The following is a 13,288-nucleotide window of genomic DNA, read 5'->3' as shown; positions in this document are numbered from 1 at the left end:
AGCTCGTGTAAAATTTACATCATCCCCTTATATGATTATTATTATTGTTATAGAGAACTGCACATTCCTAAATTAAATGTCTCATAGGACTTTGGCCAAAAGTGACCCAATGAATATTAATGGCCTGATGCCCTATAAAAATGGTCACAATTAACTGTTGTGTAAAATGCATTTGTTGGTGAGTAAAACATACCACTCCTGAGCCACGTTTCATCCACACAATGGTTAGAGAGGGGTTTCCTGTCCAAGCACAGCTGAAAACGGCATCAGATCCCAGGTCCACCTGCAGAGACTGTGGCTCTGCCGCCATCCTTGGCCCAACTGGAAGATGCATGAGAGAAATTATCTGTACTTTTTAATTATCTGTATAGAAAAGAGAATAAAAACTATAATGCGAATATTTTTTTATATTTTTATACTCTATATAGTAAGTGTAGAATCTGATTATGTATTTTTTCCCCTGGAAATCTGAGCTGCCATCTGAGAAAAAAAAACTCTTATGAGCCTTCAACTGGCAGCAACAGATGGCCACCCACCCTGAGTCTGGTTCTGCCTCTTAAAAAGAAGTTTTTCCTTGCCACTGACACCTTGCTCATGGTGGGAACCTATGGGACTCTGTAAATAATATTAAAAAGAGCATGGTCTAGACCTGCTCTACAGGAACAGTACAATAGGGCTGCCACTAACGACTATTTTTCTATCGATTAATCTATCGACTATTTTTCCGATTAACATAATGATTAATTTTCCTCCAAAAATCTAATTGACAATTTAATTTGAATTCATTTTATTTTGACAAATTGTATGTCATTGTATCATGCAACAAAAAAGAAAATGTAAACAAAGGTTTACATATTAAAGTGGAAAACTGCAGGTTTAAACTGGCAGTCCAGCCCAGATTCTAACCTGAACATTTACACTTATTATTCAATGGAATTTCTAAAGGTAGAAGGCAGACGACTTTATGGCTTTATATTAATAATAATAAAACTTTATTTATAGAGCTTATCAAAACAAAGTACAAAGTCCTTCACAAAGAGAGAAATAAAATACCACAGTGAATGATAAAACAGCTACAAGGACAAAATATTAAAAAGCTCTCCTAACTAATGAATAGACAACACTATGGTTTCAGAGACGTAACCAGACATCACGCTGCGGTTTATGGAGTGGTAGCCCTTTATGGAGTGGCAGCCCTAAAGTGCAATGATATCTCATTGCACTTTAGGGCTGCCACTAGTAGTTTACATAATCAATGACATTAATGCTGAAAATGTGTCAACATCAATATTTTGATACTTATGTTATGAATTGACGCTATATAAATAAAAATAAATTGATTTCTAGCACCAACTGCTTCAAGAATGATACATTTCATCGGGAAGTTGTACATTGTTAATGAAGTTGCAAAATGTTTATACTGAATGTATCACAAAACTGACAACGTATTTCTTTTTTCCCTACAATCGCTCTTGCGATATAATATCTGCTTGTAGTTTGCGCGATTAAATTTTTCAGCTTCAAGTTCTAGCACCCGTGTGTGACATTTCATAGAAGAAGAAGAGAACTGAGTGCATTTCTTTATATTCATGTTCATCTGTTTAGACACTTACAGCACTTAAAGTTAGGGAAAGATGGTGTTTTTGGCTAAATACTGAAAAAGTCAAAAGTAACTTGAAGCATGACACAGGATGTTTGTTTTTATTAAAATTTAACTAAACCATAATCTTTCCCTAACCTTAACCAAAGGGCTTCTGCTGCCTAAACCTAACAACACACAGGACTCAAGACATGAACCCCGGTCTCTGGTATCAAAGAAGTGCACGTGGATGCACCATCCACCCCAATCACCTCTCTATGACTTTTGTGCGGTATATAAATGTAGCGCTTCCTACACAAAAGAAAACATTGCTAACGAACATAATCCAGGCAGCAATGTTTCCATGTGTTCATGATTCCTTACAAAACATCCGTACACTCTGTGCTCAGGTGTTTGATGAAGCTGAAAAACACTCACAGTAGACATCCACATTTCTGCTGATGTTGATGTTGCCCAGTGCATTGGTGACCTCACAGGAAACAGGCTCAGTGAAGAAAGAGTGATCCACAAGAACCTCATAGGTGTCACCAGACACGTCTGTAATCAAACTACCTCCTTTGGCCCACCTGAAATAATCAGAAACAGACCATATAACAAATTATATGTGGGTTTATCAAGGAAACAAAGGCCAATTCATTTCAGAAAGGATTTTTCTTTAAACATGCAATGGATCAGAGATGGAAATTATGAGTTTTGGAGATTCTGTGTTCTTGGAGTCAGTTGAGAATTAATATATTTAATTAAGTCTCAGCTCAAATGACTTTATCATAATTATACAGGAAAGAATGCAAAGTTGAATTCAATTAAAACCATTAAAAACAAACACAAAAGCCTCACAGAGCTGCTTTAGACTAAAAACAGGACTACTTTTAAAATAGACTACAAACATGAGCTGACAATGCATACATACATTTGTCTCAAGAATAAAGTATTTATTACAGGTTTTTGGCAACAGCAAGCAGCAAAGTAAAGCTGAATGCTAACAATTGCAGTTAATCTTATCTACAGTATCACAGTGCTGTAAAAGTCACAGTACCTTCATACATAGATACATACAAGACTACATACATTGTAGTACAGGGTCGTACGTCAGAGCTTTTATAATAACAGTCAGCAGAGTGGTGTATTGAATCCAGAGATCCTTCTTCAAATGTAGAAGTGTATTTTTGGGAAGCATCCACCTTGCTGAATAAGCGTCTTTGAATGACACTAAATCCTCGGCTGCTGTTGTGTAGCTGACCTTGACCTTTGACCTCCCTTGAGGGAGACAACACAGATAAATTTCCCTACAGGGAGCAATAGAGTATTGCTATGTATTAAATAGTTGACAGGAACTTAAGTATTCTGTGGTGCAGAAGGAAACCTAATGTATGCTGAAGGCTCTCTGTAGCTTCATCCATGAAACATGCTCATGAAACAGAAAGGTGTAGATAACACTTGCTCTAGTGCGACGTTTACTTCTGCATTAAATGATGGTTTAATTCATCTGCAGCTTTCATTAACTATGCCGACACTAAATAAGGAAGTGTTGCATCTAAAAGGTAGCAAATATATTAAAAGGTGAAGGGTGTCTTTAGAAATGGAGAATGTAATGGTTGTTCATGGGTTTTACCCTTATTCACTAAGCAAAGGTTTGATATTTAAAACGTTTGAAAAAAAGAATATTAAATGATCAAATTAAAATATTGTAGGTTTGTGATATATGTATAGACAACTGACTATAGCTGACCTCCTTTCAGTCATCAGATCAGTGAATTTTTCTGTCTCTCTCTCTGACTGGTCAATGATACTTGTTTGGAACACCCACGTCATTTTGCTGTCAAAAATACCCCCTCCCTCCCTTCTCCTCTTTAAAACTTGACCAGACATTTCTCAGCAGAGTTTCTCAATATTTGAACACGCTTCATATTCGCTGTCGGTCTTCTGTCTGAAACCTTTAACTAACTAAAAGTATCTTGTTCCAATCAAGACATTATCTACTAGTAACACCACTGGTTTGTGTAATATTGAAAACTGCAGCCCTAGCAAGACCCTCAAATTTGGTTTTATGAATATCAGATCATTATCTACCAAAGCCTTACTGATAAAGGATTTGATTGTGGAGCATAATCTGGACATGATCGGTTTACGTGAAACATGGCTGAAACCAAATGTTTTCTTACCATTACATGAAGCTTCCCCACCTAACTACACCAACTCCCATGCTGCTCGGGCCACTAAACAGGGTTGGGGTGTTGCTTTAATCTTTAAGTCGATATTCAACTTAACCTCCAAATGGGAAAATAAATGTAATTCATTTGAGGCTCTGATATTAAAACCATCACCACCAACTATGAATTGCTTTATCCAAGTAAATGGGTTCAACCTTGTGGTTCTCTATAGACCACCGGGGCCTTACTCCCAATGTTTAGAAGAATTTGGTGATTTTATCTCAGATCTTATTACTCACTCTGATAAGATCTTAGTTATTGGTGACTTCAATATTCACTTAAATAAGGTCTCTGACCATCTAAGTGAAGCCTTTACAAGTGGTAGACCTTGGGCGGACGGCCTGGGGGCTGGACATGTGCAGAGCTGAGGACCTCGGGCGGACGGCCCAGGGGCTGGGCATGTGCGGAGCTGAGGACCTTGGGCGGATGGCCCGGGGCTGGGCAGGTGCAGAGATGACCTCATGAGGTCTGTGACGAAGATCGACACCTTCTGGAGGCCGGCAGCGAAGACGAAACCCTTCTGGAGGTCGGCGGTGAAGACAAAACCCTTCTGGAGGCCGGCGGCAAAGACGAAACTCTTCTGGAGGCCGGAGAACTGGATCAGGGCCCGGCAACAGGACAGCAGGACAGGGGGCCGGCAACGGGACAGCAGCCGGCAATGGAGAGACTGGTAGAGGAGCTGGCAGAACCAGTGATGTCCGGGAACCCGGAGCCTGCCACTCTGGCAGAAAAGAAGGATACTGCTGCGATCCAGCAGAAAATTCTGTGGCGTGCTGCGACCCAGCGGATGGTTCTGCGGTGTGCTGCGGTCCAACCGGGGCAGGAGGTGACTGCGATCCAGCGGCGACTAGGGATGGCTGCTACTGCGATCCAACCGGGGCAGGAGGCGGCTGTGATCCAGTGGTGACGAGGGATTTGTGCTGCTGCGATCCAGCCGGGGAAAAATGGTGGTTGTGATCCAGCGGCGGCAAAGGATTGGTGCTGCTGCAATCCAACTGGGGCAGGAGACGGCTGCGATCCAACCGGGAAAAAAGGTGGTTACTGTTGTAGTTTTGGTATTGGCACTTCCTGGTTTATTTTGTAGTATTCTCTTTCCTGTGTCTTGTGTTTTTACTTCCTGTCTGTGTTTTCCCTCCAGTTTTGATGGTTGGTCCTCCCTTGAGTGTTGGCACCAGTGTCTTGTTATCTCACCTCCCCTAGGGTATTTAGTCTTGGTCTTTTCTTTGTTCTGTGTCGGATCATTGTTGTACACATGGTGTTGTTCCTTGCCGAGCCCTTGACTATTGTATTCTTTAATCTCCTGTGGACCTTGTTTGGATTCTGGATTCTGGATTCTTGGATTTTGGATTTTTGGATTTTGCCTGCTCCCCTGTGAACTGTGTTTTCCACCTTGGACTCACTCCCCTGCTTTCACCCATGCTATCCGGTACTTATCTGCCTGTACTTGCCTGCATACCACCCCACAATAAACACGGAAGTTCCGGCTACTTCACCTTGAGACTGCTTCCTCGTCATCTGCTTTTGGGTCCACATACCTTCATTCAGCACCCCCTACGACAGTTGCGATCCAACGGCGGCAAGGGGTTGGTGCTGCTGCGATCCAACTGGGGCAGGAGGCGGCTGCGATCCAGCGGCGACTAGGGATTGATGCTGCTGCGATCCAGCCAGGAATGGAGGCGTCTGCGATCCAGCAGGGAGTCCAGGAACTGGGGGCTACTGCGATCCAGCAAAGACTCCAGGGACAGAGGGCTGCTGCGATCCAGCAGGGGGTGATGGCTGCTGCGATCCAGCAGGGACTGGAGGCCACTGTGGTGCAGGGGAGCAGCAGGGCAGCGGAACAGGCGAGCAACTGTGGGAGCCACGCTTCCTCCTGGGGCTTTTCCCAGGAGGCGCCAAGACAGCAACAGCCTGAGGTACCACCTGGTTAGCAGGCTGAGATGCTGATTGGAGACCAGCAGGCTGGGGTGCAGGCTAATGATTGGCGGGTCGGGAGTCTGGCTGGTTACAGGCGGGTCAGGAGTCTGGCTGGGAACAGGGAGCAGACAAAAGGCCTTGGCCCACTCAGGAAGGGAGTCCCACAGCCAGGGCTTGCGGGACACAGCAAAAAGCGCGGCAGCTTTGATTGTCAACCTGGACTGTTTGCTGAGAGAGAGAGATTTTGAGGGAGGGGGGAGAGGGAGGCACAATGCAAATACCACCTAGAGTTATTTTTTATATATATATATTTTTAAATAGTAGAATAGCAATTGTTGTGTTAATATTAATACATTAATAAAATAAAATAATTAATAACAACAACTGTACTAGCAGTTGTCGAGCAAGAACAAGGGGGCAGCTGGTGGCCCACAACCACAGATCCAGTCTCTGCGGCTCCGGAGGCAGAAATACCTGCTGAAAGCGACAGAAGGAGAGAGGAGAGAAACGAGAAAGCACAAAACTACGGGAGAGAGAAGATATTGAGTTAGTAATATGCAGTAATGGGATAAAAATGAATACAATTGGAGAGGGAAAGAAGGAGAGAGGAAAGAGGTGCATCATGGGAAGTCTCCCGGCAGTCTAGGCCTATAGCAGCATAACTAAGGGATGGTTCAGGACTCAGCCAAGCCAGCCCTAACTATAAGCTTTATCAAAGAAGAAAGTCTTAAGCCTACTCTTAAATGTGGATCCCAAACTGGGATCTGATTCCAAAGGAGAGGAGCTTGATAACTGAAGGCTTTGGCTCCCATTCTACTTTTGGAGACTCTAGGAACCACAAGTAACCTTGCATTCTGGAAGCACAGTGTTCTAGTTGGATAATATCTTTAGATAATGTGTATCAGAGGTGACTGGGACCAAGTACAATAACTTCAGTTTTGTCTGAGTTTAATGTCAGAAAGTTGCAGGTCATCCTTTATGTCCTTAAGGCATGCTTGAAGTTTAGTTAACTGGTTAGTTTCATCTGGCTTGATTGATAGATATAATTGGGTATCATCTGCATAGCAATGAAAGTTTATGGAGTGTTTCCTAATAATATTGCCTAAAGGAAGCATATATAAGGTGAATAGAACCTTTTACCTTTTACACAAGCTTCTCCAATGTTCTGTTATAAATCTGTACCTTAGAGACATGCTATATGAAAAATACATTTTAATGACAAATCTGTCATTGTAGATAGACATGCAGCAGACAAATCCAAATGAATAACAATCGGTCCAAACACAGAACCTTGTGAAACTCTGTGACTATCTTTGGCGTGCGCGGAGGACTCACCGTTAACATGTACAAACTGAGATCGATCTGATAGATAACAATTAAACCAGCTTAGTGCAGCTCCTTTAATGCCAATTACATGTTCCAGTCTCTGTAATAGGATGTGATGGTCAATGCTGTCGAACACAGCACTAAGATCGAACTAAGACAAGTACAGAGACAAGTCCACTGTGTGATGCAATTAAAAGGTCATTTGTAATTTTCACCAGTGCTGTCTCTGTGCTATGATGCACTCTAAATCCTGACTGAAAATGTTACTTAGAAAGTCACACAACTGATTGGCGACTGCTTTCTCAACTATCTTAGAGAGAAAGGGAAGGTTAGATATATGTCTATAGTTGGCTAAAATGCCTAGATCAAGAGTGAGCTTTTTAAGAAGAGGTTTAATTACAGCTACCTACTTAGCCTGTTAATAAAGACAGAATGATCATATCCAGTAAAGAGGTGCTAACTAAGGGTAAAATGTCTTTAAGCAGCCTAGTATAGGAATGGGGTCTAAGAGACAGGTTGATGGCTTAGAGGAATTAATCGTCAAAGTCAGCTGAAGAAGATCGACAGGAGCAAAGCAGCCAAAACACTCATCAGGCTCTACAGCTGTTTCCAAGGATCCTGTGTTTGAAGAAAAATCGGCACTGGTTGAAGGCAGGACTTGGTTGAATTTTTTCTCTAGTTGTTAAAATTTTATCATTAAAGAAGCTCATGAAGTTGTTACTGCTGAGGGCTATAGGAATACATGGCTGGATAGACCAGTGATTCTCTGTCAGCCTGGCTACAGTGCTGAAAAAACCTGGGGTTGTTTTTATTTTCTTCTATTAATGAACATGTAAGCTGTAAGACCTTGGTAAGGTGTGCTGTAGGTGTGACAGAGGAGTTCAAGGTGGAGGTGGGTCTGCATCAAGGATCGGCTCTGAGCCCCTTCTTGTTTGCTCTGGTGATGATGGAGGACTTTCCTATATGTTTTAAGACTATCTTGCCAGACTAAATGAGATTCTTCCCGGGTGTTGGAACGCCATTTCCTTTCAAATTTTCGTGATGTTTGCTTTAATTTGCAGGTTTGGGGGTTATACCATGGAGCTAACCTTCTTTGGGGTTCTTTTTGACCTGCAACTTTCTGATGTTGAACTCGGACAAAACAAAAGTTGTTGCAATTGGTCCCCAACACCTCCGAGACACATTATCTAAAGATATAGTTACTCTAGAGACCTATCAATAGGTCCCTTAAGACTCTCCAGATGATCCAGAATGCTGTGGCACATGTACTGACAAGAACTAGGAAAAGAGATCATATTTCTCCAATATTAGCTTCTCTGCACTGGCTCGCTGTAAAATCCAGAATAGAATTTAAAATCCTCCTCACCTACAAAGCTCTTAATGGTCAGGCACCATCGTATCTTAAAGATCTCGTAATACCTTATTATCCAACTAGAACACTGCGCTTCCAGAATGCCGGGTTTCTTGTGGTTCCTAGAGTCTCCAAAAGTAGAATGGGAGCCAGAGCCTTCAGTTATCAAGCTCCTCTCCTGTGGAATCAGATCCCAGTTTGGGTTCGGGAGGCAGACACCATCTCCACATTTATGGGTAGACTTAAAACTTTCCTCTTTGATGAAGCTTACAGTTAGGGCTGGGTGAGTCCTGAACCATCCCTTAGTTATGCTGCTATAGGCCTAGACTTCTGGGAGACTTCCCATGATGCACCTCTTTTCTCTCTCTCCATCTGTATGCATTTTTATCCCATTACTGCATGTTACTAACTTGACATCTTATTTCTCTAGTTTTGTGCTTTCTCGTTTCTCTCCTCTCTCCTTCTGTTGCTTTCAGCAGGTATTTCTGCCTCTGGAGCCGCAGAGACTGGATCTGTGGTTGTGGGCCACCAGCTGCCCCCCTGTTCCTGCTCAACAACTGCTACTACAGTTTTTGTTATTGGCTTTGTTACTAATACTGACATTATTTTTCCTATAGCTGTCACTCCTATTATTATTCATTTATTAATATTAACACTACAACTACTATTCTACTATTTAAAAAATTATAATTCTAGGTGGTATTTGCATTGTGCCTCCCTCTCCCCCACCCTCAAAACCTCTCTCTCTCTCTCTCTCTCTCTCTCTCTCTCTCTCTCTCTCTCATAACCTGACACAGCAGCAGCGGATGGCCGCCCACCATTGAGTCTGGTTCTTTCCAGGGTTTCTGCCTCTTAAAGGAAGTTTTTTCTTGCCACTTTCGCCAAATGCTTGCTCATGGTGGCATTTGTTGGGTCTCTGTAAATGATATTATAAAGAGTATGGTCTAGACCTGCTCTATAGGAAAAGTGCAATGAGATAACTTCTGTTATGAATTGGCGCTATATAAATAAAATTGAATTTAATTGAACAGAAGACATGTTTATCCGCTGTAGGGTCAAGACCAGTGCAACCATGTGATGTCACTACCCGGATTGCATTGCGATGTAAACAACAATGGCTGTTTGCAAGTGAATGGATTTTTATTTAATTTTTTATAAACTAAGACATCTAGAGTGTTTTTATATCACATTAATATAGCTGATGCCAACGTTAATCTAATAAGTCCTACAAGTCTTCATAGTCGGGGTTCCTTATAAATTGGCTAACTCAGAGTGATCTCCAGTCTTGTAAGCAGTGTGATCACAACATTTTTTAAATTGTCAGGGAACACTGCTTCGCCTTATGGATCTGCTTAACAACTGTAACTGGTATACACAGAGTAACAGCATTTATCTTCATTAAGCAGGAGTCAATCTCATGTATGTCTTGGGCATTTGAATTCTTTAAAACCCTTACAATCATTGTCATCACCTCCTTATCAGAGCCCTTAGATTATGTCTACCCACTTTTTTCTGTGACTATCTTTTATAGAATCGTTGGAAAGAAAATACTCATAGATTTACTCATAGTTTTATTGTTATCCTTTCTTATAGTTTTACACGTTAATTTCACAACTCTTTGACACCAAATATTCCTAATATCCCCGTAGAGGTTACTAATGTGCTTTCACATTTACTAATCCATTACAAAGATCTTTAAAGAGACACATGCCAGAAACTGACTTAGATTTCATTGTTTTCTTTTCAGCTGATAAAGACTGACAAAGGCATCTGGGATTCTTTTCATCATTAGGGTCCACAGATATTCTTGACTTATATTTATTACATGACTCTCTACCTCATTATGTCTTATGGGTTTTCTATTGATTATTATTATAATATTAATATTAAGGATGCATGTTTTTCTGACCACATGCCTATTATATTGGATGCCAATTTATCTAGTCCTCTGTGCACTGTCAAAAGCCCTGGTTATTACTCCCGTAACATACATTCTCTCACAGCAAATCAGTTTTCTGAAACCTATCAAAGAAATACCATTTCAAACTTTATTCCCTTTGCTGCTGACCTTCTTTTGAGCCCAGATAAATTAGTTTCACTCTTCCACTCCTCCTGCTTAGCTATCCTGGACTCTGGACCCCCCCAAATAAAGACATCCCCAATTTAAAATCCCATCAGTGTTTGGACGATTCAACCCGTTCTCTTAGGCAGGCTTGTCAGAGAGCTGAGCAGATGGAAAAAAGATCACCTGTCAGCTTCATTTGAAATATTTAAAAACTGCCTGGCAAATTGCGAAGCAACAGCCAAAAAAGCCAAATATTTCTCTGAGATAATCAGTCCACATTTTCACATACCTAAAATTCTTTTCACTACCTAAATTCTGTCCTCAATTACCATATCTTCCATGATGTTGAAGCATCCATGGATATCTGTGAGAAGTTTTTGAGGTTCTTTACTGAAAAAATTTAAAATATTACCCCCAGCCCCATTGCTCAAGGGCCACGACCACCTTTAATCAATTTCAACCAGTTTCTTTATCCGGCTTGAGGAGCATAGTCATGCACATGAAACCCACCACCTCTCCCCATGATGTTGTACCCTGCCTTACCCTCTGGTACCGTCCCTGCATGTTTTAAACATGCCGTCGTCCAGCCTCTGTTCAAAAATCATAACCTTGATGCTACATGTTTAAATAACTATCGGCAGTAGGCGATTTGAGGCAGTATAAGGGGGGATGCCATCCCCCTTGTTAGCAAAATGACCAAAATCCATCCCACTTGTTAACCTGCTAAAAAGATGCTCTGTGCTTTGTCTCAGTGGTGCTTCACATTGCCGCTTTTAATGATAACCACAATCTTGGAACATATGGGACATAGTGGTTTTGAACTGCCTGTGGGAAGATTGAACATGTAAGATTCTGTCCATTCTTGATTAAAAGCTTCAGCTGTCTAAGTTTCTCTTTTTAGAGTACGCCATGTGAAATAATTTCTCTGACTCGTCTCGTCTCTACTCTCCGTGTGTGTACCTCACTCACTGACTCAACTCACTGGCCGTTAGAAACGATCCGTCAGAATTTAATAATTCTCAACAATTTATCCATATATCCATATTTCTAGCAAGGCTAGAAAAGATGCTACAATGGGCTACCACTTGACACGTCTCGAACAATGGGTTGGTATTAAAGGTACAGCAAATCCTATCTTAAACATAGGATATTCTTAGTTGCTATAGGTCAGTTTTTCTCGACCTCTGCCCCAGTCAGGGTCCCTCAGGGATCAATCCTGGGGCCAGTTCTATTTTGCCTGTACATGCTCCCTCTTGGCAACATTATTAGGAAGTATAACATCTTCTGTCACGTCAGCTGTACCTCCCACTGAAATCTAGGGATTCCCTACAACCTCTCCTGGACTGTTTCGAGGACATTAAAGGCTGGATGGCAAATAATTTCCTTCAGTTAAATGGTAATAAAACTGAAGTTCGGTCCCTCTACGTCCACAGGCCACCTTACCGGTATGCTAGGCCACCTCACCTCATATGTGAAGTCACCTGCAAAAAACCTGGGTGTTATCTTTGATTCTGTCTTGATAAACAGATCAGTTCTGTTGTTAAAAAGTTATTACCACTTAAAAACCATTTCCAAACTTTTTCTACTAATTCTGTCTTTCCATGATATGGAAAAATTAATCCACAGCTTCATTACATTAAATAGATGTGCCCCCTCCATCTCTGTTTTTAAATCTAGGCTCAAGGCACATTTATATTCATTGGCCTTTTTGGCCCACTAATCTTTTAATCGATTGTCATGTCTTTAACTCTGTATTTTGTCCTTTGTTGTTTAATGTTGTCGTTGGTAGGTTTCTCTTTGTGGTTCTTTTTAACTTTATATTTTAATGTTCTTTTTTGTAACCGCAAGTGGGCACAAGCCAGTGTCTTTTTGTGCCAGTCCCAAGTCTGGATAAATGCAGAGGGTTGTGTCAGGAAGTGCATCCGACGTAAAACACATGCCAAATTAAAAATGTGAATCGTGACAATGACTTCCATACCGGATCGGTTGGGGCCCGGGTTAACAACGACCGCCATCGGTGCTGTTGACCTACAGGGTACTGGTGGAAATTGGACTACTGTTGGCCAAAGACAAAGAAGGAGAGGAGGAAGGTGTGTTCGTAGGCAGAGAGAGAAGAGGAAAGCTAAGAATGTAGGGACATTGAATGTTGGGACTATGACAGGGAAGGCTAGAGAGTTGATTGACATGATGCAGAGAAGGAAGGTGGACATACTGTGTATCCAGCAGACCAGGTGGAAAGGTAGCAAGGCTAGAAGCTTAGGAGCAGGGTTCAAGTTGTTCTACCACGGGTCAGATAGGAAGAGAAACGGAGTAGGAATTATCCTACTCCGTTTCAGAGTGAGTGCGCATGCGCCAGCCTCAGTGCCGCCGCTCCCACCACGCGCATCACGCACTGTGCGTAGGGCACCAAGTGCTGAGGGGGCACCAAAAATAGCCTAATGAAATTTTTTTTTAAAATGCCGGTATTATTTCATTAGCCTATAGAAATATTAGGCATATTTTAGCCATGTATATGTAACAAAAAAGGGGAACAAGAAAGATATTTAATAATTGCTCTAGTCTAGTTCCCCCATGCCGGATGGTCTGTTCCGGTTGTTCGCGCGGCGCCTGCCTGACGCAGTTTGACAGATTTGAGCATGGCTCGAAAAGACAGCAGGAGTCGGTTGCTGAGAAACGAAAGAAGAAGAAACTGCGAGATGATGCCCGTGCATCACTTTCAGGTAAGTCCATGTTTAATCATTCATAAATACGGGAAATGTGCTGCATGTGCGTGCTGCTGCTAATCGTAATGCGCCTCGAACTTGCTGACATTAATGTTAGCA

General features: G+C 41.8%; 1 protein-coding gene across 5 annotated transcripts in view; it reads right to left on the bottom strand.

Annotated features, from left to right (window-relative positions):
- Positions 1-13,288, bottom strand: part of LOC122888246 (kin of IRRE-like protein 3) — a 301,529-nt gene that overhangs the window by 50,743 nt on the left and 237,498 nt on the right. For all 5 annotated transcript variants that reach the window (XM_044222437.1, XM_044222434.1, XM_044222436.1 and 2 more), the window contains 2 exons: positions 2,018-2,166; positions 194-321 (listed from right to left, as the gene is read on the bottom strand). In XM_044222437.1, coding sequence (XP_044078372.1) covers positions 194-321; positions 2,018-2,166 — 277 coding nt within the window. The remainder of the gene's footprint in view (positions 1-193; positions 322-2,017; positions 2,167-13,288) is intronic.

The sequence above is a fragment of the Siniperca chuatsi genome, linkage group LG14 (assembly GCF_020085105.1).
Source record: "Siniperca chuatsi isolate FFG_IHB_CAS linkage group LG14, ASM2008510v1, whole genome shotgun sequence".
Lineage (NCBI taxonomy): Eukaryota > Metazoa > Chordata > Actinopteri > Centrarchiformes > Sinipercidae > Siniperca > Siniperca chuatsi.
The sequence above is the reverse complement of the archived record's forward strand: the minus strand, read 5'-3'. Positions and strand labels throughout refer to the sequence as shown.